General features: G+C 28.5%; 6 protein-coding genes across 11 annotated transcripts; 3 read left to right on the forward strand and 3 right to left on the reverse strand.

The window, feature by feature from the left end:
* Positions 1-22: 22 nt before the first annotated feature.
* On the forward strand, positions 23-5,507 carry LOC124952704 (eukaryotic peptide chain release factor GTP-binding subunit ERF3A). The gene is made up of 7 exons (XM_047502987.1): positions 23-523; positions 1,512-1,699; positions 1,819-1,939; positions 2,032-2,494; positions 2,572-2,878; positions 2,963-3,395; positions 3,570-5,507. Exons 1-7 carry the CDS (start codon positions 283-285, stop codon positions 3,611-3,613), a joined length of 1,797 nt encoding a protein of 598 aa, XP_047358943.1. The 5' UTR covers positions 23-282; the 3' UTR covers positions 3,614-5,507.
* A 422-nt stretch (positions 5,508-5,929) lies between these two features.
* Positions 5,930-10,877, reverse strand: LOC124952703 (GATOR complex protein WDR24). Of its 6 annotated transcripts, none has more exons than XM_047502982.1 (13): positions 10,728-10,877; positions 10,460-10,629; positions 10,285-10,401; positions 9,887-10,109; positions 9,455-9,668; positions 9,090-9,338; positions 8,867-9,027; positions 8,609-8,792; positions 8,331-8,484; positions 7,652-7,778; positions 7,055-7,556; positions 6,814-6,975; positions 5,930-6,714 (listed from the first exon to the last, which is right to left on the reverse strand). In XM_047502982.1, exons 2-13 carry the CDS (start codon positions 10,554-10,556, stop codon positions 6,586-6,588), a joined length of 2,319 nt encoding a protein of 772 aa, XP_047358938.1. In that variant the 5' UTR covers positions 10,557-10,629; positions 10,728-10,877; the 3' UTR covers positions 5,930-6,585. The 6 variants fall into 6 exon arrangements, with proteins under 6 accessions (XP_047358938.1, XP_047358939.1, XP_047358940.1 ...); XM_047502983.1 differs by having other exon boundaries at positions 10,700-10,844; XM_047502984.1 differs by lacking the exon at positions 10,728-10,877 and having other exon boundaries at positions 7,055-7,550; positions 10,460-10,693.
* Positions 10,878-10,918: 41 nt separating this feature from the next.
* LOC124952705 (probable UDP-N-acetylglucosamine--peptide N-acetylglucosaminyltransferase SEC) lies at positions 10,919-13,910 on the forward strand. The gene is made up of 5 exons (XM_047502988.1): positions 10,919-11,423; positions 12,175-12,478; positions 12,566-12,826; positions 12,997-13,149; positions 13,579-13,910. The coding sequence occupies exons 1-5, from the start codon at positions 11,131-11,133 to the stop codon at positions 13,735-13,737; spliced, it is 1,170 nt and encodes a 389-aa protein (XP_047358944.1). The 5' UTR covers positions 10,919-11,130; the 3' UTR covers positions 13,738-13,910.
* Positions 13,849-16,700, reverse strand: LOC124952706 (NECAP-like protein CG9132). Its single transcript, XM_047502989.1, has 4 exons — positions 16,518-16,700; positions 16,135-16,423; positions 15,296-15,692; positions 13,849-15,200 (listed from the first exon to the last, which is right to left on the reverse strand). The coding sequence occupies exons 2-4, from the start codon at positions 16,218-16,220 to the stop codon at positions 14,946-14,948; spliced, it is 738 nt and encodes a 245-aa protein (XP_047358945.1). The 5' UTR covers positions 16,221-16,423; positions 16,518-16,700; the 3' UTR covers positions 13,849-14,945.
* A 241-nt stretch (positions 16,701-16,941) lies between these two features.
* LOC124952702 (ubiquitin conjugation factor E4 B) lies at positions 16,942-23,457 on the forward strand. Its single transcript, XM_047502979.1, has 8 exons — positions 16,942-17,508; positions 19,004-19,297; positions 19,369-19,794; positions 19,926-21,289; positions 21,373-21,520; positions 21,590-22,276; positions 22,447-22,768; positions 23,090-23,457. Exons 1-8 carry the CDS (start codon positions 17,485-17,487, stop codon positions 23,152-23,154), a joined length of 3,330 nt encoding a protein of 1,109 aa, XP_047358935.1. The 5' UTR covers positions 16,942-17,484; the 3' UTR covers positions 23,155-23,457.
* Positions 23,458-25,860: 2,403 nt separating this feature from the next.
* LOC124952707 (gametocyte-specific factor 1-like) lies at positions 25,861-27,281 on the reverse strand. Its single transcript, XM_047502991.1, has 4 exons — positions 26,815-27,281; positions 26,625-26,751; positions 26,360-26,498; positions 25,861-26,201 (listed from the first exon to the last, which is right to left on the reverse strand). The coding sequence occupies exons 1-4, from the start codon at positions 26,917-26,919 to the stop codon at positions 25,997-25,999; spliced, it is 576 nt and encodes a 191-aa protein (XP_047358947.1). The 5' UTR covers positions 26,920-27,281; the 3' UTR covers positions 25,861-25,996.
* Positions 27,282-27,974: the final 693 nt, after the last annotated feature.

Consider the following 27,974-nt stretch of genomic DNA (forward strand, 5'->3'; position numbering starts at 1 on the left):
TAATTCATATTTTATTTGAAAATATAGATATAGGTAAGTGGAAGGGGAAGTTGATATTTTGATTATTGTAGTTCCGGCGAAGTACAGCAACGAAACCGACCACGGGGGTCGCACGCGGAGTACCGATACGCGTGTACAGTGCGTTCGGATACTACAAATAACTATTTTTTTAAACCTTACCCGATTGCATTTGCGATTGAATCGGAATCCTACGAATAGTATCGCGTGCTTTGTGTCATACGTTGGATAACACTACTTGGGTGTGCCGAAACATTGATAAATATGGCGAACAGTATAGCACCAGATTCATGGGAACAGCAGGCGGATAACGGAGACATCGTGCCCGCTCAGGATAAGTCCATCGAAAGCAAATTTTCAACTTTGAATGTGAATGCTGCGGAATTCGTGCCTTCCTTCTGCATAAATTCTTCAACGCAGAATAGCTCCACGGCCGACAGTCCTTGTGCTGTCACTGCTGTGTTGAATACTGTAACCACTTCTATTCCTTCTGAAATACATCATGGTTAGTCTAATATTAATTATTATTTAATATATTTTATCTGGATCAATCTAGGACATTATTTTCGAACATATGCAAACAATTTCATGTTAACTTAAGATGCTACTTTTACCGCGTATTAATGACTAACCCCCCTATTATATCCCCTGTTATCATTGTAGTAACTTTCTATCATTCCGTAGTACCTTGCATGTTTAAAGCTTATAAAGTCAAATCCACATTACTTTTTACACGTTTACACTCTACCTTAAAATTTGAATGTTTTACAACATTGTAAGTATATATAATGTTGTTCACAATATACTCTGGATTTGGTTTTAATTTGTTTTAATTTTTTTGTTATTTGTTTATTTATTTTCATTTTTAGTTACATTTCACTAGAATTGAATGTATGATGTATATTTGTATATTAAATATTTTGATTGTGATGATTGTCGATTTATACGTAAAATATAACTTTATTTTAGATTTTCATATTATACAAAGTTTATACATTCTTTTTTATATGTGCTATTGGTAATTTTTCAAAGATTTGTATAATTCATACTGTCTATTTCCAAAAAAGACTTATAGCATTTATATTCTTCATTGTTATCGTGGAACGATAGATAATTTATATTGTTCATATAATTAACAAGTTCCTAAAGTATAAATATCGACTCCTTCATAATTATGTAATGAATAAATGTTATTATTAAGTAGGGTAGGGACATTTGTTCTCTAAACAGTACTTCCATCTACCGTGGTGCTGGCCATTGGAAGAAGTATTCCCTTTCCTATCAACATACCTACCCATCAGCTTGCTGCACTGGCTGTTTGTCTTATTCTTTACTGCAGACCTAGGCAGCAGCAGAACAAGACTTTAGAGAGCAAACGTCTGATCCCTATTAGTAAGGTGTAAATGCAAGTGTCCGTAAATAGTGATGATTGATGATATAAATTGTTTTAATTAGAAGAAAACAATATAATGAAAAATTATTCTTCTACACAGGAAATTCTACTCCTACGATTCTACCTGATCCAATTGGCAGTAGAGTGGAAGAACCACCTGCTGGAGGAGGGGCACCACCTCCAAATGTTACGGATCCAATAAATACGAGTCCTGAACATCAACCTGCAGATTCTTGGGAAGAAGCAGCTGTAGATGGTGATCCTTTGTTAACTCCTGAAAATGAAGAGGTAAAAAACAAATGTATCCTGATGTTGTTCTATAATGTACAAATATCTGTCTAATCCTAATAGTTTAAAAATAATTATTTTTATCATTATTTTATCAATAACTTCATTTTTCTATTTAGGCTGACAATGAGGAGGATGAAGAAATGGTTGTTAAAGTACCTAAAAAAAAACCTATTAAGGTTGCAGAAGATACTAAAAGCAAAAAAGAACATGTCAATGTTGTTTTTATAGGTCACGTAGGTATGTAATGTGAATTATTATTATTATTATTAGAAATTAGATATTCTATAAGTTACTTCTTATATAATAAAAGTGCATATTGTTGATTCTAGATGCAGGGAAATCAACAATTGGTGGCCAGATTATGGCACTTACAGGAATGGTGGATAAGCGTACCTTAGAGAAGTATGAAAGAGAAGCAAAGGAACGAAGCAGAGAAACATGGTACTTAAGTTGGGCTTTGGATACAAACCAAGAAGAAAGAGAGAAGGGAAAAACGGTAGAAGTGGGTAGAGCGTATTTTGAAACAGAAAGAAAGCATTTTACGATACTGGATGCTCCTGGACATAAAAGCTTTGTACCCAATATGATTGGCGGAGCAGCGCAAGCTGACCTTGCGGTTTTAGTTATATCTGCGAGAAAAGGTGAATTCGAAACAGGCTTTGATAGAGGTGGCCAAACGCGGGAACATGCTATGCTGGCTAAAACTGCAGGGGTTAAACATTTGGTAGTGTTAGTAAATAAAATGGATGACCCAACGGTAGAATGGGACGAAGGAAGATATAATGAATGCAGGTATGTCATCGTTAATTTGTTAAGTAAAAATAATCTCGTTATATTATTAAAGACGATTTAAAAACCTATTATTTTAGAGATAAGATACTGCCATATCTTCGTAAATTAGGGTTTAATCCTGCAAAGGATCTTACATTTATGCCTGTATCTGGTCAACTTGGCATTGGTCTCAAAGATCCTATACCTGAACATCTATGTAATTGGTATAGTGGACCTCCATTCATACCTTTTATTGATTCTTTACCTTCATTAAATCGTAAAAGCAATGGACCGTTTATTATGCCAATTGTTGATAAATATAAAGATATGGGTACGGTTGTTATGGGAAAGGTTGAAGCTGGGGAAGCCAAAAAGGGTCAGTCATTATTAGTTATGCCGAATAGGGTAAGAAATGTTCTTTAGTTATTACTACGTTTGAAAATGTCTCTTCTTGTCTTTTTTACATGAATCATATTTTATGGATTTTAGACGGCAGTAACTGTTGATCAATTGTGGTCAGATGACGAAGAAGTAACGTCGGTTGGACCCGGAGAAAACGTTAAAATTAAACTGAAAGGTATCGAAGAAGAAGATGTGAGTCCCGGATTTGTTTTATGCGACAGTAACAACCCCATTAAAACTGGAAAAGTTTTTGATGCTCAAGTTGTTATTTTGGAGCATAAGAGCATTATTTGTGCTGGATATAGCGCAGTGATGCACATTCATTGTGCTGCAGAAGAAGTGACGGTGAAGGCATTGATCTGCTTGGTAGATAAGAAGACTGGTGATAAAAGTAAAACGAGACCAAGGTTCGTTAAGCAAGACCAAGTAGCAATTATGAGAATCGAATGTGCAGGAGTTATATGTCTCGAAAGATTCAAATTATTTCCGCAAATGGGACGGTTTACTCTTAGAGATGAAAGTAAGTGGAGAAAATATTTTATTTGTTGATTTATACGATATAATAACGAGGTTATTTGCACAATAAAAGTAGGATTTTATGTAGAAAATCTGTGTAGAATTAATTAAATTCTAGTTATTTAATTCCAAATGCTTTGAAATAACAAATTATTATATAATATGGATATGATTATAGATAAAACAATTGCCATCGGTAAGGTGCTGAAAGTGGTGGAATAAAATGTTCATCCGTAATCACGAAGTAAGGATATAAACCAAGGATATGATACAAGGAAACCAAACCGGCATAATGGACTATTCCCGAATGTTAGCTAATGTAACATACACTCATTTATGCAAAAGGTTCTGCATATGACGGTACACGCGCGTACATATGAATAGAGATGTGGGCATCAGGGCTGGGAAAGTATGACCTAAATTGGAAAATAGATTCCATCGCAAAAGAAAAATAAGGAAACAAATACGACTTGAGAGCGTGTGTTCCTTTTATTAGATAAAAAAGTTGGTGGCACTGGAGGGTTATTCCTTGCATCGCGGTATAAGTAATATACAATACTAACAGACTCTCCTCTTGACAATGTAAAACACGATATTTTTATTCGTCTGAGGTGCAAAACATAATTGAGAGCGAACGAGAGAATCAATATCGATGGCAGAGTAAGAATAAGAAATATGATTAATATTATAATAATTATTAAATAATTATTAAATTGGTGGTAAGAGGTGAAAAAGAAATTTATCAAATAAATCAACAAATTAGTGTTACACAACAATTTATAATTATAAAATTAATATTATTATTATTATTATTATTACGATTATTATTATACTGTTTCTTATTTTATTGTCATTAAAAACAAATTTGCAACACAAATCTGCTCTGGTAATTTTGATAGGTCTCTCACATACATGTTAATTTTGTTTGGGAGTGGGAAATATGTGATATTCCTCAAAGTTGATATTTTTCGTGGGATGCAGAGTGAAAGATATCAGATTGTCGGTATAACATGATTAAAACTTACAGGTTTTGAATTATTAGCAAAAAATTGTAATTTGTTATACATATAGTTATGTAGTTACGAGCCTACCGCAAATTTTATAGTTTATCTATATTCTTGTAAGTACTGAAAATTTTTAACTATAGATATTGCAAAAATATCCTTATCGCATCTTACTATATTATTTATAAAGAAAGTAATAAGAATATAACTGCTACATCTTAGATCATGCTTTAAAGATCTTCAAATAGAAAGACACAGAAGTGTGATTATATACATGTAATTGCATGCAATCTATTTTGCTAATATTCGCAAATATTATTACATAATTTTATTGTTACCATTGTAAACATATCAGTTTCCATTTTTAAATTATTAGTTATGATTAAATTGTAACACGTTGAGTTTTACTATAACAAATATCTTACATTTTAGTCTTGCTTGCAATTATAGTGAATAATGTAAATTTTATTATATATAAATCTAAATGTGACAATTGTAAATTTAAGTTAATTTTTTTAATTACAATTATAAATTAGATCATGAAACAATCAAGAAAATAATAGATTTTATAAGAATCATACGACATGTTACTTATTTCATGATATACAGTCCGTTTGATTTTTGAATAATTTAAAATGGTTTGCCTAACAATATATATTATTAACAATGTTTAAGCATATATATAATGTTTAAAGTTACTAAATCAAAATATAACCAATAATTTAATTGAATTTTTTTGTGAAATAACTATGATATGAGTGATGAAATTGTGCAGATATAATTACATATTGGCAGCTTTTATTATAAACAATTAATTCTATATAAAATGGAAAATTATAGATGAAAAATATGTTTAATTCATCTTAATTTATGATATATACTTTTATGATCTTATCTGTCTATGTGTATACATGTTCCTAAAATAAAAAATTCAAGTATTTTATTTTGCCAAGCTATATTAAAGATTCTAGTATGACGAATAAAAATGATACATTTGTTTATCAATAAAACATCAATACTTACAAGAACAGAATAGATCATGAAAAACTAGAATTGCTAAGTAATTTGTTACTATTTTTTGCTAATAAAACAAAACCGATGTATCCGCTGCACTCTTCTTGTTTTCAAATTTTTAACCTAATTTTCCATAAAAAAGCTTACGTGTTTACATAGACGTACAAGGTCATACATAAATATTAATTTTTATAACTTTTACAGTTTTCCATTCATTAATAATGCTTTAAGCAATAATATATCATAATACACATGAAATTTAAAATACAGATTATACTTGTCTTTAATTTTATAATTATAATTAGATAAGAAAAGGGTAAAAAATACAAATGATGTCACACTAGATAATGTAATATTTAAATAACAATGAGTTGCTATTTTTCCATTATTTTATTCTATCTATACGCGATGAAATTATTTTAACATAAAGAAATTGTTAATTTAATTTCAATATAAAGATGATCAAGTTCCACATTATATAAGATTTATTGTACTGCATAGACTAACTGGTTCTACTATCTTTCTTATAAGAAGTATATATTTCAAATAACATACAAGTTACAGAATTTTGCAAATAATACATCTCATTTTTATAAAAAGATCAATGTCAAAATGTCATTAAATTTACATAAAGAAATTTGATTTTAATGTACCTTGCAACATCAACGACAGATTGAACAACGCATGAAGTTGGAAGATTATATCATGATCCTGTCTACAAAGCAATTGGTGAGTCCTAAGGAGGAGCTACCTCCATGAGCTATATGCTTTTAGAGATAATAAATAGATATATTAATGTTTTTACGATAGAGATAATTATGCGGAATTGTAAGAAAATTATGAGAACAAAATTTTTATGCTGTTACATGAAATTAATTCCTGCCAATGAAAATCCATATCGTAAAGAGAAATTACTGGATATATTTATATGTAGTTAAAACATTTTATTCATTAAATTATTTTGTATGATAAAAAAAATAAAATCACATCATTCTCTCATGTACATGATAAAGAATTATACAATCTTTGTTATTTATTTTTGATCATTAATAGTTAATTGTTTAAAAATTTATGCACAAGAACGTGTATTCATGCCAATATTGTGTATAATATATTGCCTTACTTTTACATACTCTTTATTATTACACTTGATACCTTAATCCCAGGTTATGACATTTAAATATATTCACAAACATGACCACAACCAGTAGGACATTGACGATTACAACGAAACCATTCCTTTAAATGTATTACATGTCCTCCATGTGTGCAACCTTGGCACCATGCATATAGTCCTCGGACAATCTACATTAAAATAGTAATCATTTTTAACGAATACAAAGTGGCTCTACAGTTATCAAAATATAATGTTATCAGTCTTTGAAACATTAGGAAATGTATTACCTGATGACAAATAGAACAAAGGGCGTGTTTCGATGTATGACAACGATCACACAACCATGCTGCTCTTTGTAAAGGTTTTGTGCATGCTAAACAGCATGCATGTATAGTTGTTGATTGTTGATTTAGTTGTGCAATAGATGGAATCCATGCCAACTGTATTATCTATAAAATAATAGTACGGATTAACAAGTTTGTTAATATGCTTCATAAAAAAGATACTAAATTTATTTATATTATAAACCTGTGTAGTCACATTCCAAAGTTTAAACCTTCCCAATAAGTCTATGTATTCTAATAACCAATGTTCCTGAATTGGTATTTCGATATTTAAACCTTTTCTTTTTTCACCCAAAGCAATAAGAACAGATGCTGAAGTTTGAATATCCCTAAGTGCTGCATGATGTTTTAATGCTTCTTCAATCAAATGTGTAGGATCCCAGAATAATGGTTTAGGTATAGCTGTTACTATTAATTGACATGGCTGATCATCAACCATTACAGAAACAGAATCATCATTGATATCTGGGGAATGATTAGGAAACTGTTCTGGTGGCGGAGATCGATCTTTTATTTCATGCCGTAAAGGAAATGCTTCCTTAGGCAATGTCCAGTCACTATCATCATTTATCATATTTTGCATATATCCAGAGCTATAGTCTGTACTAATTGGTTCAAATTCACTATCGCCAAATAGAAAATCTCCTTTAGGTTGACCTTTATGTCCCATAAAGGACTTCCTGTAACTTTGTTTCTTTTAGGATGTATAGCTACACCAAAAACATACTGTATCGACAAGTTTCAGTCTCTCACATTATTAGTATTATCAATTAAGGATTACCTAGGTAATATGCTACTTATGAAGTTTAGATTTTCTGGTGTATCATCAGTTTCAGTTTCATCATCACCACCGCTCGTTGCACTAGTAGGTGCTTCTCCTTGTAAAGATTTTAGATCATTTTCATGTCCTTAAACAGATTATAAAATATGTTTAAAATGTAATATCTAATAGCATTTATACTTGTATTAAAAATACATGATGATATGTAAACTCCTTTCCATCAAAGTCCAGGATATTCCTGATAAAGCATCTTTATTATTATCATCAGGTCATATATTGAGATAATTCCGGTAAGGCATTTTTATCGTTATAGTTGTATACTATGTAATCCCAATAGAGCACTTTTACCAATTACTATTTAAAAAACGAATTTTACACAGTTTTTCTTATTGCACTGCATTTGTACATGCTGTACATATGAAATATAAATAAAGATAAACTTCAAATTCTTAAAATAAAGGTTTTCAGACAAAGATTGAGCATACACCACTCATTGTGCAAATAAAAATAATTCCGATTAATAGGATACATGTGTTTACCTAATTAACTATCAACCCGAAAGAGTTAAATTTGATTTTTAATTAAGTTTGTATGATTAGATAGAAATTAGATTCATTAAATAAACATATAAATTCTATGAAATAATAATTGTAATTATCAATTAAATAATATAATCCACCTGGATTTGACTGGTCAATAGCAGGTACTTTTACCATTTGTGCTAAATTTAGAGTATTTACTATGTCCTCCTTGGAAACAGTTGGTGGAGTCTTTAAAATTGCACCTAATGGATTTGTATATAATGTTTTTATTATATTCCAAACAATGCTTACCTAAAAAAATATTATTATTGAAATTATTCTTACTGCTTAGTCAAATTTTAATATATTATTTAATATATTATTTAAACTAAACTAAAAGAAATTGCACAATTTTTATTATAAATAATAAGCTTACATCATTTCTACCTGCATTACTAGCAACAGCAGCATTATGATCACAAATATCTTTCAATTTTCCAGTAAGTATGTAACCTTCAGCACATATTTTAAACCAAGTTGGATCACGCGGTATATTTACAACAAATCTATGCATTACACTTGAAGCCATACAAAATGTATCATTTGTTACTGGTGTTTTTCTATAAGCAAAAATATATATATATCATAAATTTTAACAAATAATAAAAAATATAAACTATCATAAAATACAAACCTCATTATGTTAGTTAATTGTTTTACTGTAGTTGGCATATTTATATTTACTTTGCAAGCATAAGCAATATCTCCGATGGGACTTAAAGCAATGCCTTGTGGATTCGCTTTACTAGCTGGTCTAATAGCATCCTTAAATATATGATGATATAAAGTGCAATCCTAAATAAACAGAATAATTTTCTTATATCATAAAATATAGAGAAAAAAAGAATTAATATTACCCTGCTTGTTGACAGGAACGATTGCGGATTTCCTCTCCATGCTACACCAGTAGGAACATCCTTATGTTCATTAAAACTAGCAAATGGGATATATGGTCGTTGAATGTCCCATACATTTATACTACAATCTACAACCAAAGCACAACTTGCTATATGATATTTTCTCTGTGGTCTCCATTTTATTCTTCCTACTGAAGCTATTGTGTGTATAGTATAATCACAACTTGGTTTTACAGATAAATCCCAAACCTTTAAGCACAGCAGAAAATAAATATATAAATAATCAATTAATATATACTAATGGGAGACATTTTTTTTATAAAATTGCCATAAAATTGATTTAATTTTTATATAAAAGGAAAAACCTTTATAGTTTTATCTCTAGATGCTGTTGCTAGCCAGTTAGTTTCAGGATGCCAATCACAAGCAAATATAGGTCCACTGTGTGCAGTAAAATGTTGAAAATAACGATCATGTTTCCGCAAATCCCACTGTTGAACATGACCATTTTCAGAAACAGCAGCGAAAGTGTGTGGTTGATGAGGACAAAATTGAACATCTCGTACAGACTCCGTATTACTAAGATTTCAAAGCTTTACTATAGCTGCAATTTATCACTGACTAGAGTTAGTAAGAATTTATTCATATTTTCTTTCTTGTACTTATTTCTGTTAATAAAATATGTTTTTGTAAACTAGAAATATAAAGTTTATTCATAATAAAATCAAAGATTATATTCTTCTAACCCTGTCAAATGTAAAGTAAAAATATATAAAGTAAAATTATTTGTATTTTACCTATAAAATGTCTTGGTGGCTTCCTTTATACGTAAATCAAAGCATTTCATAGTTCCATCCTGTGAACCGGATATTAGCCACATAGGTTCTGTCATATGAAAACTAACTTTATTAACAGTTCTTTTATGATCAATGAAAACATGTTCTTGCTTTGATCTTGAAGATTTATTTAAATTCCATACAACTACTGCACCATTTGTAGCAGCTGTTGCCAGAATATGATCTTAAAATTATAAGAATCATATATTATATTATTCTTATCAATAAAATCATGTTACATATATAAGAAATGATTAATATTATATATGATATACTTTAAAATATACTAAACATTATATATATAAGGCATAGAAATTATTTATTAGTTAATAAAAAGCATAGCACATTAAATATTATACCATCAATAAGGTTCCATGCAACATCATTACAAGAAAAATTCAAATTTAAATTTTTGCCAACTCGCAAATTACAAGATTCCTCAAATCTATCTTCCAGTAGTGTAAATATTTTAAATACTGAAAGAAAATCAATTATTATAAAAGAAATAAATAAGAATTATTGAGAGCAACTTACCATGACGTCCAGCTATGACAACCTGACTATTATCTTTATTAAGAGCTAAAGCATTAGCTGGACCTTCTTGAGTAATGCATACAGTTTTAGAAGTCATATTAGAGCCTTAATATATTAAATATCAACTAACAATAATAAAATTCATGTTTTGTTTCTCATTTTGTAGACTTCTAATTAATGAAAAAATATTAACATAAATACTAGTATGGAATCATTGTAACTTCATAACTACATACATACAAGATTGTCAACATTATAAATTTTATACCGTGCATTTTTCTTTCCAAATAAATTTCACAATAATTCTATGCCGTAATAACAGTACAATGTCTTTTCCATTTTTCTTCTTTCCGCTCATAATATTTTTATTCGTAATTAGAATTATATAACTGTATATAAACAAATTTATTTGTAAAAATAATTGTAAATCTGCCAATAAAAAGAGAGTATTGAATTTTGGTTTTCATTAGGTTGCAATACTGACATGTTGGTGCATGGTTGATTAAACAACCGATACCTTAATTTCTTTGCGATCAGTTGTAGTTTCCTGCATTTTTACTAATTTCTACGTGCTGTAAAGAAATATTAATTTCTTTTTCATTAACAGATCACTACCTGTCGGATTACATTTCTTAATTTTCTTCAACGATCATTAGAAAAGTAAAAGGAAAATGTATGATGTATGGCTCGATGGGCGCATGTTTGGTTGTTTATTTTGCCTCCTGGTTCTTCAGGCAAATCTAACAAATTCTAGAACTTCTTGGAGGCTTAACATTGATAAAGTTGTTAAAGCAACAGATCTTGTAAGCACTATCGAAGATGATCCGATTTTCGATATTCTTGCCAGCAGTATTAATATAGGCAATGGACAAGGCTGGAGTAAAACTGCAGCATCAGAGAAGCTTGATAAAGTACAGGTTTATTGTCACGAGTGCAAAAGTTTTGGTTCAGGCAGTCAAGATCGGTAAGAATATAAAATATATTCATAATTAATAAATGATTGGTAAGAATCTGTATGTGCATGTTCTTTAATTGCATCCAATATATTGAATATAACTTTAATAAGACCTTGCATATTATTAATTCCCATATCGTCAGACATTTCTCATTCAATTAGAATAGTTATATGCAAGAATATTATTACCATAAATATATTAAATTTCAATTTATTTTTATTCCAAATCTGCGTTCAATATGTTTATTATAATTCATTCCTATTTCACTATACGTTTTATATTGCTCTATTTAGTTGTGCCTGTATGCATTTTATGTGTATTTATCTATTTTTCATTTTCTCTTTTTTTCTGCATAACGTTTAACTTTAACTAACAACTGGGATAAATTGGAGGTAACAAAAGAGAATAAAATTTAATCTTGCTTTGCTTTATTTTACTTAATTTCCATGTTATAGTTCATGAATGTTAAAGATACATAATTTTTGTTTATACAGTAGTGCAAAATAAATCTGCGATATATGTTAATGTACATATTATTATAATATAATGAGTCAATAGCACCAAATTTTTGAATGTACATATAAATTTATAATTTTTGTTATATGATATCCTATGAATGTTTATGTAACACTATATTTTTATTGCAGAAGCATTACAATGTATCTGATGTAATTTTTTTTTCTTCCCGTAGTTAGTGTTTGTGTGTGGCTTGCTGTTCTTTCAGCGTTAAAAGAGCCCTAACTTTCGTCCCCTTGGCAGACGATTCATGTCATATGCATTGACGGATGCACCAAATTCTACGGAACCATTTCCACTATCGTCACAAGTATCAAATGAGCAAGTGATATGTACACCTGATCAGCAATGTGAAGATGTAATTCTTGATTGTGGAAAACCAGTTAATTTTACATATTATGACAATCTCATTGGTGTTGCAAATAGAAATAAGCATCCATTGGTACCAGAACCTAATGTTGCACTCATGTTTAAAAAGAATAATGGTAAAGCTATAGATGTTGATATTGACTTATTAGAGAAACGTTTAAAAAAAGCAAAGCGAGAGGTATATTTTATTTAATTGTGTTATTTTACTATATAGACATTCAACATAAATATATTCATTTGCTATCATTACTTTTGTTTTCTATAGAAACCCAAATCTGTTCAGCTTTATAATCAAATCGGGAATTTTTGGAGAATAAAAGGAGATGCACAAAGATCAATTGAATGTTTTCGAAGAGCTCTTGCAGTTTCACCACATAATGCAGAAGTGTTACTGAATTTAGCTAGAGTACTATTGGTTTTGCAATATTTAGATGATGCAACTTATTTAGCAAGGCGTTCTTTAGAATTACAGCCTCCAGATCGTAATGCTTGGGAACAATACCTAACACTTGGACAAATATTTAAGGTTAATCTTACATCATTTACATAGGCCTATAATTAAATTTTTTGTAGTATCTTTTCATTTTTCCTTTTTGGAAAATAGTTTATTGTGCATTTTGAAATTATATATATATATAATTATATCTTCCTAAAATACTTTGTAATTACTAATGTAAACGTATACTATTTCTTTAGGCATATGGTCACTTCCAAGAAGCTGCTGTCCACTTGCGACATGCTTTAGAATTAAAACCTGATCTTTCTGATGCTGCAGAAGCTTTGAAAGAAGTGGAATCATTGCCTGCTGCTAGTATACATATCTACACTCTTTTAATTATTATATGCTTGGTATGTAAAATAAGGTGTAATCTTAATTTTAAAAATGAATATTAATACAGCGATTCTTAAACATTATCGAACATTCGATCTTTTTTTTACAAATTTTGGTGTGTATATATCTATGTGTATATATATATTTTTTTTTCTTTTTCACAAAAGAAGAATAATTCATGTGTATATGAAAAATTATATTTATTGATGCAAGTTTTAACCGTTTATAAATTTAATTTAAAGATAATATTTAAACTGTCAATGAAAAAAAATTAGTTTTGCAATTTAATCATAATCAGATATATATAGAGTTTGATTAAATTTTAGTTTAAGAAGCACTGAATTAATAATTGATTTACTTGTATTTATATTAAATATAATATATAAGGCTTTTAGTAACTTGAAAAAATGAAATATAACTTACTATGTAATATATGTTTACATCAGGTGCTAGGTGTATTGTTAGTTGTTTTGAGTAGTGTGGAATGTGACGAAGATTCCACTTTGGTTACTGGACAACTACAACGTCCAGTTCAACGCCATTTTAGTCGTGCAATGGCCATGCGTAGTTTGCGACTCAATGTTGCACGTAATAAACGCTGTTGATGCAATTCAAATTCAAATTCATGAAACATAATGGAACAAGTTTTGAACTGTTATAACATGATTTTTGTAGCATTATTTATAATATGATTTGTAATAGTTATTTAAATGCACTAGTGGTTATGTGATTTATTATATCTACAGATAAAAATATACACCATAGTACATGTTGGCAATCTTTGCATTAATTAAATTAATAAACCTTCATTATACACATTGATCCTATACATCTAGAATAATCTATTAAAGAAAATGCAAATCCTGGAATGGCAATGATTCAATTATAATACATATAGTGTTAAAACATATAATTAAATCTTGTTAAACATTTTTAAAGACTTCTAAAAATTTGTATTCTACTAATAGTATGTACAAGAGAAAATTTATCATGTATCTGGTTTTTAATTATTTTTGACATTTATAAACAAAAATAAACATTTTTGTTTCAACATATTTAGAATCAATTTTAGAGAACAATGCATTACTATTTTCAATACTTCATTACATCTTTACAAGTACCTGTTGTACAAGTACATATTCCACAATTTTTATCAAGTTTAAATTAAGTTAGTTTAGAGTATAATACATCTGAATGTTTACCACAATTCTATTCTTAAAAGAAATGATAATGTTTACACTTTATTAATCTTAATAATATGATGAAAGATCTATATTAAAAAATTCTGCACAGCTAATCATATGTACAACGTAATTTGTGTGACTCGTAAGTAATTTTTAGAAGTATAATGTCTCACAAAGCTTAAGGCATACTGAAATATTAGGCTCTTTAGTTTTTATATTATATACAAACATCAGAGACTTGGACACAATATTTATTGTGCACGCCTGTACTCTTTCAAGGACTACAGAAAAGAATGCATCTATGAGATAAGTTTTGTTTAATAACAGTAAAGTGTGAAATATAAATAAAACTGAAAATTAAATAAAACAAGCAACAGGAATTTTATTTTTTGATTAATGTTATGTTGTAATAAAAAAAAAATAAAATCTTATATAATCATTATATTAAGTACTGAATCATATAGAGTTCATATATGCATCATACATAGATGCATCCTTGATTAACATTAAACTATTTCTTAAAAGATAACAATGTAGATATATTTAAGAACACATGCAAATGTAATCTTATACATGTATGCATGTATAAGATAGCATATGCTACCAAAGATGATATATTTGTTATCAAATTAAAATTGTACCCAACTGGCATTTGCTACAGTTGTACTAGGTCCAGATGATTGTTGGGATGCACTAGCAAACTCACCCCATTCTGAACCTGTAGATGCTTGATTTGGATTTTGAACTGATTTATGAGCTGGGGACGAAGTTGGAGTTTTGGCAGGAGGTGGAGCAATTTTTACACCACCTGGTGGAGGTGGCAAACCTACTCCTAAATTAGGTCGTTGTTTTGATTTGGATACAACTTCACTGCCATCTTTTTTCTAAGTAGCAAAATATAAATGTCATTATTTTAAATATAAAAGAAAACTGAAAAAAGAGGATTATTAAAAATAAAAAAATAGTTAAAAATTCTTACAGTTATCTTCATATTAATTTTAATAGTTTCTCCTTCTTTAAATCGAAGATCTAATTCTTGTTTTGGTGTTTCTTTCTCCTTTTCTATTTGATCACGATTTTTAAGCCATTTAAAATGATCTTGTAAAGCAACATTTAAATCAAAACTATCTGATCTGTCTAAAAAACCAACTCCAATAAAAGCAGATCGTCCATTGTCATTCTGAATTCTTAGCACAAAATATCTAGAAGAATCTGTAACTGGTTCAACTGCTATTCCAGGATATTGTTCAATTGGACATTTTGCAAACAGTTCACCTGTAATTTTATCTTCTAGCTTTATAGCAATAGCATCTCCTTGGGATACTAATCTCATTCGTCCTGTCCACGAAGGTTCTTGTAGATTCCAATCAGCTGCTCTATATATAAAAAAAGATGAATTACTATAAAGAAAAACTATAGTGCACATATACAAAGTTAATTTAAAAATTTAATTAATTTAAGTAACTTTACATTTGTAGTATATAATACATTTTATTTTGAAAACAGTTATTTTGGAAAACGAGTATTTAGCAATGTATATGTAATTTCTTAAACAAAATAAATAGTAGAATTGCAATCAAATATGTTAATATGACACACATAATAGACGTAAATCTTTAACATACCACTATTTTATTAAATTTATGGTTGAAATATAAAATAAAAATTTTAATATTTTCATAATAAAGTTCTTTTGTAATATATATGACAACAACAGTGATTAACGTAATAATAAATATATTTTAATCATTAAAAACATATCAAATTAGGACAGTTATATGTCACATCGAATACTTGGGCAAAATTATTTCTTCTTACCGATAACCTCTATTAGTTGACCTTGGTGGTATTTTAAATACAAATACTTCAGATTTAACAAGTAAAACACTTTCATATGTCTCCATTCTTACTTCCAGGTAACAGACGTGAAGCACGTAAAACTGACAACTAGTCTTATGTCGTCGTATGATTTGAAAATTCGTTTATGTTTTCTCACGAATCTTTGCCGTGATTTGATAACTCTATCTCAAGTCACGCCTCCAATCCCCAGACATCATCCGTTTACCACAGATTATTTTAGAAGAGATAATAGTTTGTCTCTTATATTCTAGTCAAAAAGAAATATTTTGGTATTAGTTTTGTATAAAACTTATATTACGCTTTATCATTATTTTTATGCTATACGTGGTACCGATAATTACAAAAAAGTATTCCTTAAAAAATGTAGTACATATCCAAGAACAACACGTAACAATAATAGACTAGGCAACTATTCATATGTCGTTCTTAACATAAAACAAAAATATAAAATAACTATTGCAAAATAAACATAGATATATTTGATTTATAGAATATTGCGTATATACATATCCGATCACTAGAAAACTCCATTACCTAATTTCAATATTGCTGATACTATATATATGTAAGAAATTTCTTGCAGTATATTTTTGACTATATAATATATAGTCAAAGCTTTTGACAAAATGACTCCTAGGGGACGTTAGTGAAGATAATATACCTGAAGGTAGCTACTAGCGTTTCATATTTAAATTATTTTAAGAGAGATATTTTAGGGGACATTCTCAAATCATACAATAACGATACTAGCGACCCCTGGTTGACTTTGTTATCGAAGAAGTCAACATGTAACTGGAATACTTATATTTTTTAATTTTTGAAATTTGTCAAGTAAAATGAGAAAATTTCAATTATTTTAACAACAGAAAATAGAACAGCAGAAAAATAAATAGAAAAAAAATCATAGAAATTGTATTCGGCGTGCAAATAATGTTAATAAAAAAAAACTCATTCGTACTATTCGCATTACGTACTACATTGTTAACTGCTTTTGTGACTGTTTAGTTATATGTTTTGGTATAAGAGAGCGTCCCGTTTGTTGGTTGCTCAGCTGTTTTGAAGAATCGACGCGGCTACAGCCGCTTGGCAGTGACTGCTCGTGATTCGACGTGTGATCGCTGTTTTCACGTCCAAACGCGAACAGATGTGGAGTGACTGTCCAAATTTCTGACATATCTTAACCACGATTCTTAAACAGAATCTTTTTTCTACGTTCTTAATAATACTTAACGTAAAATTGCGAGTGAGTGTGTAATATTTGCCTTATACGAAAAAGAAAAATACAAAAAAAAAAAAAAAGAAATCGCCATGAGCGAGTTAAGCCAAGAAGAAGTAAGTATTAATATTCTTATTCTTAATCGTTACTCAACGTATTCAATCGTTGTTGCCATTCTTAAGTTTTCTTTTTCTTTTATTTTTCTCCTTTTCTTTTCGTTTTTATTTTATGACTAGATGGCTTATGACAGGCGTATTCGTTTTAACGTATCACAAATATTAGTTAATTTCAAAAATTCCATTTGTTAGACAAATCGTAAATTTCAAGTTTTATCAAAGGATCGAAACATCAAATAATTATATAACAAATACGTTGCAAATGTAAGCTTCTATGTTCAAGTACGATGCTGTTTAGAACAATGACAGATCAAACAATGAATATGTATATAGGTTTACATCGTACGTTTACATGCTAGATGTGTATCACATACGTATATCGGTTGTACAATTATTTTTATTTTTAATATTATCTTTTCTTAGATATAACAAAGTATAAAAAATATAATAATAAAGTAATAATAATTTTGAAATATTGAACGAAATATTTTTTATCATATGTATTCTTTGATTTCTTTGTCTTGCTCATTGAGGAAACAATGGTCTTGGAAATATTGTAAAAATATAATGGACCTGGAAACTATTTTCGTTTTTCTTTTTCTTTTCCTTTTTTTTTTTTATATAAAAAATTTACTTTTTAAATATCTTTTTTTTTACTTTTTGATATACAAAACTATTTTTTGTTCTTTCACTCAATATATACATTTTTATTATTATTTATAATTCAAAAACGTTGCATAGTTTATCTTTTATTTATTTACTGATGTAGTTTGTTACAGTGCTTACAATCAAGTAATGCTGAAACTATAAACTGCATTGTATGCAATTAATAATTCTGGAGATTCTTTGTTTCCAATTTTTCTACGAGTATGTATCTCTGTAGATAAAATATTATGAGATGATTTTTCTTTAAGTAATACAGTTGTCAAATATATATTCGAATGCATGTATTGTTCTTAGCTTTAGTATTCTAATATTATCTTTTGAAGCGTAAACATATTTAATATATAATATGCCTCTATAATAACATATATTTAAGAAAAAATTAACAATATCATTTAGTATATCTATTATTTTTTATAAAAGTGTTGATAACAATTTTCTTGTCACAAATATAATATAAACTTTAAAATTACATTGATATATTAGTTTCAGTGTTTGTTTTTTTTGTCAATAACAGCATAACGATAATTACGATATAAATTACAGGTTTTATATTGTTAATGTAAAGTGATACATAAGACAATAAATAAAATAAATATATAGAGCAACTATTTGTATAGTATTATCAGTTTAATTAGTAGTTTTATTACTTAGTCTTTTGTAACTTTAAAAAATTTTAGTGAAATATTTAAAAAACTATTGATAGTTTTTTTGATACATCATTTTTAATTTCCTTTTATTTTGCACATGTACATTGTCTATTTTATATGATTATTTTATGATTACATTAGTACATAATAGGTTTTATTTTTATATTAACGATATATTTTAGATGAGGAGGAGGCGATTAGCACGGTTAGTGGGTTTAGACAACAATTGTTCAACTACCAACTCTAGTAACAATACAAGTGCGATCTCTCCAAGTACACCAGGTCCATCAAAAGCATTTGCAGGATCTATAATGTCTCCAGCTATACAACAACAATTTCATAATCAAGAAATTCCAATGGAAGTTGAAGAAACTAGTGAGAAACAATGTAATACCTCTGGTGTAGATGTTGACTCTGGCATTGAAAATATGGAAGTTGAAGAATCGGATAGAAAAGAACAAGTGCCACGTTCACGTGTAAGCATTTATTATATAGAAATTTTTATATACTTAAATTAAATTAACTGATTTTTATTGCTATTTCTTAGACAACAAGTTCTAGCACAGAAGTGACCACTGATCAAATTCATATTGTTATATCACGAGTGTTGTGTGTATCATGGAAAGAATCACTAGAAGGAACAATACTTTTACCAGAAATGGCAGCATATGCACTCATTCACAAATTAACTGATGTCACAGACATTATCAATCAAGCTATTATGGAAGTTTTATATATGTTTTCAAGAGGAGAAGATCCACTAAAAGAAATTACTTCAGAAATGTCATCCGACCGTGAAGATAGTCCAAATAGCCAAGCAAGCCCTTTGTTGAGTCCAGTAATGACTGTACCATCTTATCAATTACCAACATTACCATTACCTGCTGGGAGTAAATCATTGCAGCCTAAAAGTCTTATTTATTTATTAGATTCATATTCACGAGTCGCAATAGAGGAACGTAATCATCCCAAGGTATAAATATTTAATATATAAGTGAATCATTAGATGCTGAACTTTTATCTCTTTCATTCATATTTATTTGTAAATCATAATCATAGTGTTTAATGCATATCATGTATATTTGATTACTTTTATGTTAACAGCGATCAAGTATACCACCACTTTCTGATGTATTATCTACTCTGCGAGCTCAATGTGTTCAATACTCGAGTCTTGTTTTACAAGGTCTTATAGGAATTTCTCAAACTTCTGTCATACCTATTTATGTCACACCACTTCTTCATCCTATGCTCTCGCAGAGCTTGCCTCGTGGTTATTTGCACGAACTCGTAGCCAGAACGCATATGAACTCCAGTATCTTCAGCAAAATTTTCACTCCTTTGCTGCAAGGCCTCTATCTTTCTATGCAACAAGCTAGTCTGGTTGGTAATACACATCGAAGACCTATAGAAGCACTAGAAGAACTGATAGAGATCCGTTGTGGACCTAATGGCAATATACGTCCAATATGTCGTCTAATCACTCATCAAGCACAATTTTTACCTGATGTAATGACAAATGCTGCAGGAAGAGAACTTACAAGGACTTCATTTCTTGGACCATTTCTTTCAATTTCTGTGTTCGCTGAAGATCAACCTAAGGTGGCTGAAAAATTCTTTAGTGGAAATCCATTTACCGATAAATCAATGAATTTGACATTACAGCAAGAGTTAGAAAGCACAAGAACTTCTCTCCACAAAATGCTTCATGCGATACTCGCAAATAGTAATTGCCGCGATGCTATGTTAGCATATTTAGCAGCATTACTACATCACAACGAAAAGCGTGCCCAAATACAAACTGAAGAGTTTTCACTTGCTGGAGATGGATTTATGTTAAACTTACTCTCAGTATTACAAATGCTCTCAGTTAAAATCAAATTGGATACAATTGATCCTTTGTATCCATTTCATCCTTCTAGCTTTGTTGAAATAAAAAATGATACAAGACTGAAACTTACTTCTCAAGAAGTTACAGAATGGTTAAAAGAATTAGAAAGAACACATAAGTGGGTTGAAGCTAAATTTCCAACACAATGTTGGTTTCTTACGTTACATTGTCATCATATAGCATTGTTACCAGCTTTACAAAAGTATCAAAGAAAATTAAGAGCTCTGCGTGATTTGCAGAAAATGCTCGACGAACTACAAGCATCTGAACCTCAATGGAAAGATGCTCCATTTGCAGGACACAATAAAGAATTAGTAAAGCGGTGGAAACAGCAATTAAAACGTCTTGGTAAATCCAAATCATGTGCAGATGCTGGTTTGATTGATCCTGTGCTTCTAAGGAGATGTTTGCATTTTTATATTTCTGTTGCTGAAATTTTACTTAGTCTTTTGACACAGAGCTTACCTGGTAGTCCACTTCCTGAACTTCCTTTATCACAAGAAATTCCACATAGATTTACAGCTCTACCAGAGTGGTATGTGGAAGATATTGCAGAGTTTTTATTATTTACTCTTCAGTAAGTTAGTTGTATATATGATTTTAATAAATCAAATATAGATTGTTTTGCCTACATAATAACATATATATTTTCTGTTATAGATTCTGTCCAACAGTAATAGCAAATAATATGGATAATTCATTGATTACATGGCTACTTGTGGTAGTATGTACACCACATTGTATACGCAATCCATATTTGATTGCAAAAATTATTGAGGTTCTATTTGTAATCAATCCTAGTGTTCAAGTAAGCATAAATAGTAATGATTTTTAATCGATGCAAATTAATGATATTAACAAATAATATCTCCAATAGGGTAGAACAGAAACACTCCATGATCAAGTCATGGCACACCCCATATCTAAGACGCTTTTAGCGTCTTATCTTATGAAGTTCTACACTGATGTTGAAACAACTGGTTCCAGCTCAGAGTTTTACGATAAATTCTCTATTCGTTATCACATTAGTTTAATTCTAAAATCAATGTGGGATAGTCCAGTACATCGGGCGTCTATTGTGAATGAAAGCAATAATGGCAATCAATTTGTTAAATTCATTAACATGTTGATGAATGACACAACTTTTCTACTTGATGAAAGTTTAGAATCTTTAAAACGTATTCATGAAGTTCAAGAACTGATGTCTGATCTCAATACATGGTCTGCTCTTTCTGAAGAACAACAACAATCACGAAGAAGACAATTAGCAGCAGACGAACGACAAGCTAGATCTTATTTAACGTTAGCTAAAGAAACAGTTGCCATGTTTCATTATTTAACTGTTGATATCACAGAACCATTTTTGCGTCCAGAATTAGTTGGAAGATTGTGTGCCATGTTAAATTTTAATTTACAACAATTGTGTGGACCTAAGTGTAAAAATTTAAAAGTGAGAAAACCACAAAAATATGGGTGGGAACCACGGACGTTATTAAGTCAGTTGGTTGATATATATTTACATCTTGACTGTGATAATTTTGCAGCTGCTTTAGCTAGCGACGAGGTAAGTAAAACAAGTATCATATTATCAAGAAATAACAATACTAAAGCAGCTTTCTCTTTTTCTTTTTTTTATTTTCTTTATTTATTTATTTATTTTATTTAATATATTTTATTTAACATATTTTATTTAACACAAATCTATTTCATGAAAATATGTATTTACAATTGCAGCGATCATTTTGCAAAGAACTATTTACTGACGCTGCAAATAGATTACAAAAGTCTGCAATAAAAACAACTACAGAGATTGAGAGGTTTATAGCGCTCGCAGAACGAGCAACAGTGATCGCAAGAGATAATCGTGCACGTGATGAAGATTATGGCGATGCGCCAGAAGAATTTCGAGATCCTCTAATGGATACTCTTATGGAAGATCCTGTTAAGCTTCCATCTGGTATTGTTATGGACAAAGCAGTTATTATAAGACATTTATTGAATAGTGCAACAGATCCTTTCAGCCGTCAACCACTTAGCGAGGATATGCTTACACCAAGTAAGTCTCTTGTACTCTTTCTTGTATTTTTATTTACATAAGTACTCAATTTTATTCGTACTAAAATTATTTTATTATATTTCTATTTTAAATGTAACAATTAAAGCGTATAAAAAGAGATTTTACTAAATTTATTATTTCATGCAGTAAAGATAATTTTATATAAAATTCAGTAATATTCTAAATATATTTTATATATATAAATATATATTTTGATTATTTATATATTATTTTAACTAATATCAAGGACAAATTAATTGCAAAAATAAATAAAAAATTAAAAAAATCTACTTTTTTACTTAGAATTTGAAATATTTACAGTGGTTGAATTAAAAGAAAGGATATCTATATGGAAACAACAGAAGAAAAAACCAACAAATATTTAAAAGGTGCTAAGTACCAGAACCTTTTTATATCAACATCACCGTACCACATAGATTGTATTGATACAACATGGTACTATTTATCAGTTAATGGACGTATCAATCTGATGTGGTAGAAGTGCATTAGTGCAATGATCTCGCTACTGTGCAACTGTTGCTCTCAATAAATTTACAGTTTTTATACAATAAATATAAAACAGACTGCAGCTAGGAAACTGCCTCTATTCCTCTAAACATATTCTAGGAACATGTATATAAATACTAGCTAAATGCTAGTGTCCAAAATTAAATGTTACTCAAAAAGTATACTTTTCCTTCCTTTGTATGTTTCTTGATGTAGATGGCTGCGGATAAAGAATGTTTCAAAGTTGTAATTGCATATTATACTGAATATGCTATTTTAAAAATTATGAATTAGAAGTATTGGTATGTATCACAAACTTTGATTAATCTAATTTTTGGAAGTAAAACGATGTTATTTAAGATGGAATTTATACATAGAATTTGTAATTAGAGATTTCAGGAAAATTTATTGACAAAGAATCTCTTATTTGAATACAGCAATTTATGAGCAAATGGCTAATATTGTCTACAATGGTTATGGGTGTATGATCTTTCAATCATCGATATTAAACACAATTATTATTAAGCATTATGTAAAAGTGAAAAAGAGAGAAAGAATATTCTTAATATATACACCATTTTTTCTAATCTTAATTTCTAAACTGTTTTTCTTGTTGAATAGTAATCTTAAATTTTTTAAAGTGATTTGGAAGATAGCATATGTGTAAATCATATATTATTCATTTACAACTGCACAATTATAAAAATCTTTATGTTTTTTCTATATAAATATTATAAGATAGACAATGCATCTTTTGTGAATTATTATCTTCACTATTCTATTAATATTAAAAAAACTGTAGCGCTACACATTCCAAAGAAAATGCGGAAGAAGAGAGAATATTATGCAACATTAAATTCCATGTTCCAGAATGGTTGGAAAATTGTAATATGTATTTTTGTTTTATTCTGTAATATCATTTGAAACTTTTTCTTTTTCATAGCTGCATTTATTTTATATCATTTTTAAGTATTATACATTGTACTTCCATAGTGCCAGATGCTGATTGTTCTTTTATAATGAGATAATCTTGTCATTATTGTAAATATGAAGTATAACAAATTCAAAAAAAAAAGTATTTCATGAAAAATATAGATAACATTGGGTTATTGATAAATATCATTGAATAAATTCTCATGCTATTAAGATCGATTTCTATTAAATTTTATATTTATTATAAAAAATAGTTACATAACTTCTGCACTGTTTATATACCAATCATTCAAAGTCGAGCAAATAATTTAATGTTAAATATAAATTAATACTACCTTTATGTATGAAAATTTACATGCTTCAACATAACATTTAGTTTTACATTTGTAGTATTAAGAAATAAAAATATAATAATTTAGAACAGAAGGTGTATATAACACATGCTGTACTTCTGTTCATCATCATCATAATCATAATCATAATCATAATCATCATCATCATCATCATCATCATCATCATCATCATCATCATCATCATCATTATTATTATTATTATTATTATTATTATTATTATTATTATTATTATTATTATTATTATTACTATTACTATTACTATTACTATTACTATTATCATTATATTATCATTATCATCATCATCATCATGTATTAAAATTTCTGAATTGGAAGTTATGATAAACCTATATTGAAATATTGGTCATATTATAATTATATTACTATATTTTATAAATCAAATCAAATGTCTGTACATGACAAAAGCATTAATTGATAATTAAGCATTGTTGGAAAAATATCCCATTATATTACACGATTTGTAAATAGCTTAAAAAAACAATTTACCCATAGATACTAATATTTGTAATGACATTTTTTATGTCTTCTGTAATGTAATCAGGTACTGAATATCTTTCCATCTTCAGGAAAGTTGCTTATGATGTTATTTGTAAATAATAGAATCGATGTACAATATGAGAGAAAATAAACATGATTTATGCAAAAGAAATATCTAAATGAAGTAAGAAAGAAACGATTACTTATTATCCAATAATAATAAGCCTGCGTTACAAATATATATCAGATGAAGCAATTTATCATTTTCAACTTATATAAAATGACAATTGTAAAGAGACAATATTTATTTCCAGTATCTCTTTAATTTTTTGCATAATTAATGCAGATTGGTATTAAAGATGATAGCACCTTAGCAAAGTAAATATTTGAAACTATGTGTGATAATAATGTTATAATTAAACATTTTTATATTATCTTTTTAGTGCATAAGAATATATGAAAAATTCATTTATGTTATAACTGTTTTTATTTTCTTTTATAAAAATAAAAATATATAAGTATACTTATGTATAAACAATATATGTAGTTTGAATGTTATGAATGAGTTTTATTAATGTTAAATTTAATGAAAAAAGGTTATATAAAATAACTGATATAAAATATTTTTGTTTCTGTTTTCTGTTTATGTCGTATATATGTAGAGTTTCCATTATCCAAACACTCTAATATCCAGACATTTTATTATCTGAAAATTCTGTTATCTAAACAGTCATTTCGGCTCTTTAAATATTGAAATAAAGTACCAATTATGTTGACTTCTATTTGAATAAATAAAGTTCAATATAAGAAAAAAGTTTTTGTTCTATTATCTAAAAATTCTTCTCTTATCTAACTATTTTTGTCTTTCTATTAATATGGATATAGGATGTTCTACTATACATATCTTCTATATATTTCCAGGTACTTTAAAATAGAATTTTTAATGCAAAATCTTTCCTCTTCCTAGCCCAATTTTTTGTATTAAATAATTTTTATTTGCACTGATTTTTCCTCTTCCCATTCCCATTGAACTTGTTATTGATTCCATATCTTCAACATTTGTTTCTTCATCCACATCAATTAACATAACTTCTGAAAATCCACGTGGGCGTCTCAAATCCTTGTAATTTTCTGTGTTACATTTTCTATTATTTAAAACATATATATATATGTATATATATATTATATATCATGTGTATATACAATAGAATAAGCTTATTATGCAATACTAATAATCTATTTTCAATAATATAAGTTATACATATAATTGTGTAGTATTTTTTATATATATATATAAAATTACCTTATATCAAAATGAAGATTTTTCTTTATATGAGATATTGAATTAGAATCAAGTTCTTTGTCCCAACTTTCATTACAATCAATCAAACTTGTTATATCACATTGTAATTTATTCTTCAACAATGCACGATTTCCAGTTCCTTGACGTGAACGAAAATTATTTCAAATATGACAAAACAGTTATATTTGAAATAATTTTCAATTAATTTTTACTAAGAAATAAGAATAAGTTAATATATAAAAAAATAATTTCATGAGATATTTACGTTGATATAATTCAGGATCAATCAGTTTCCGCATTGGGCATGTAATAATGTGTTCCATCATTTCATGTTTAAATAAACGATGTGTCGCATTATACGGACAGATCATTTTATAATCATTAGGATAATTCTACCAGAAATAAAAACAAATTATTTAAAAATTATAGAATTTATTTACTTCTGAGTTTTTTACCTTTTCGCATTTGACGATATGTCTTTGAATACGTGATCTAGCAATTCGATGGTTTTCGTTGTAAGGACATGTTACAGTGGTATCAATATATAGCGGTTCATACATGTTTATTGATCTTTTTTGTATTCACTATTTAATAATTAATAATTAATTTTTGATTAAGAGTTTGCACACATTACTTGCTTTTTAAATATATATTTAGATTGAACATAAAACAATATCTGAAACAGATCTTTAAAGCGTATCCACTTGTTGCGTATCCTCGTATCTTATCATTGTTACGTATTAATGTGGACGGGCAAAGGATAGGTCGTATTCTCCGTTTTTGTACGGATAAACACGTAATGATAATACATAATAATGATATGCAAAGGTGATACGATATAAAGATATACAAGTGGATACGCACCTTAAGTCTGTTTATCACTTTTTACTCGAAGCGTGCATGACTTCAGCGATATGTATGGACAAAACATGAACTACAAGCGCAATAAGAGAACATTATATCCACTATACATCTATTCTATCGGTATATAAACTTATGTGGGTCATACTTCTTTATGCGTAGCCTAACAATCGAGATAGTGTATTGTGTAACAAAATTTTTTATATTTATCACGATGGAATGTATATTACAGTAAAATTGATATACATTATAATGACAATAATATTGTGTACTCAAAGCCTATGTCTCACTACATGGAGGTTGCTGTTGGAAACCTATGGATTAACAGTAACTCTACTTTTTTATATTATTATTATTATTATTATTATTATTATTATTATTATTATTTATATATTTATATATTTATATTTATTATTATTATTAATTCTCATGGTCGTAAATTTTGTTTGCTTTTGGTGATCTTACCTTATTTGACATATAAGAATTTTGACAGATGAAATTATCATCTGAGATTTAAAAAAAATTTTATTTTCTTTGCAAAAATCATAACTAAAAATAAATAGTTTTTAAGAGTCATTTTTACTCAAATGAAAGCCTATTTTGAAATTTATGGAGTTTTTAGCTGTTTCTCTTCAATTTATGAAGGCGCAGTGACGCTGTTTCACGTTTGTATCAAACAGTGGAAGTTCATACGCCTTCATGAATATGAATATCTATACTTTGTATGTGTATGTGTCGATTCCTTGAAAGAAAG

This window comes from Vespa velutina, chromosome 10 (genome assembly GCF_912470025.1).
Source record: "Vespa velutina chromosome 10, iVesVel2.1, whole genome shotgun sequence".
Taxonomy (NCBI): domain Eukaryota; kingdom Metazoa; phylum Arthropoda; class Insecta; order Hymenoptera; family Vespidae; genus Vespa; species Vespa velutina.

Coding starts and splice junctions, on each gene's coding strand:
- LOC124952705 (XM_047502988.1), top strand. CDS start 11,131: ATGTATGATGTATGGCTCGATGGGCGCATGTTTGGTTGTTTATTTTGC. Junction 12,479..12,565: donor TAAAAAAAGCAAAGCGAGAG/GTATATTTTATT, acceptor TGTTTTCTATAG/AAACCCAAATCTGTTCAGCT. Junction 13,150..13,578: donor TTTTAATTATTATATGCTTG/GTATGTAAAATA, acceptor TGTTTACATCAG/GTGCTAGGTGTATTGTTAGT.
- LOC124952703 (XM_047502982.1), bottom strand. CDS start 10,556: ATGACTTCTAAAACTGTATGCATTACTCAAGAAGGTCCAGCTAATGCT. Junction 10,402..10,459: donor TGTCATAGCTGGACGTCATG/GTAAGTTGCTCT, acceptor ATTTTCTTTCAG/TATTTAAAATATTTACACTA. Junction 7,557..7,651: donor ATAAGTAGCATATTACCTAG/GTAATCCTTAAT, acceptor AAAGAAACAAAG/TTACAGGAAGTCCTTTATGG.
- LOC124952707 (XM_047502991.1), bottom strand. CDS start 26,919: ATGTATGAACCGCTATATATTGATACCACTGTAACATGTCCTTACAAC. Junction 26,752..26,814: donor ATATCGTCAAATGCGAAAAG/GTAAAAAACTCA, acceptor TATTTCTGGTAG/AATTATCCTAATGATTATAA. Junction 26,202..26,359: donor AATCTTCATTTTGATATAAG/GTAATTTTATAT, acceptor TTTAAATAATAG/AAAATGTAACACAGAAAATT.
- LOC124952706 (XM_047502989.1), bottom strand. CDS start 16,220: ATGGAGACATATGAAAGTGTTTTACTTGTTAAATCTGAAGTATTTGTA. Junction 15,693..16,134: donor TCAACTAATAGAGGTTATCG/GTAAGAAGAAAT, acceptor TTTTATATATAG/AGCAGCTGATTGGAATCTAC. Junction 15,201..15,295: donor AAATTAATATGAAGATAACT/GTAAGAATTTTT, acceptor TTTGCTACTTAG/AAAAAAGATGGCAGTGAAGT.
- LOC124952704 (XM_047502987.1), top strand. CDS start 283: ATGGCGAACAGTATAGCACCAGATTCATGGGAACAGCAGGCGGATAAC. Junction 2,879..2,962: donor TATTAGTTATGCCGAATAGG/GTAAGAAATGTT, acceptor TATGGATTTTAG/ACGGCAGTAACTGTTGATCA. Junction 3,396..3,569: donor GTTTACTCTTAGAGATGAAA/GTAAGTGGAGAA, acceptor ATATGATTATAG/ATAAAACAATTGCCATCGGT.
- LOC124952702 (XM_047502979.1), top strand. CDS start 17,485: ATGAGCGAGTTAAGCCAAGAAGAA. Junction 21,521..21,589: donor TAATCAATCCTAGTGTTCAA/GTAAGCATAAAT, acceptor TATCTCCAATAG/GGTAGAACAGAAACACTCCA. Junction 22,769..23,089: donor CGAGGATATGCTTACACCAA/GTAAGTCTCTTG, acceptor AAATATTTACAG/TGGTTGAATTAAAAGAAAGG.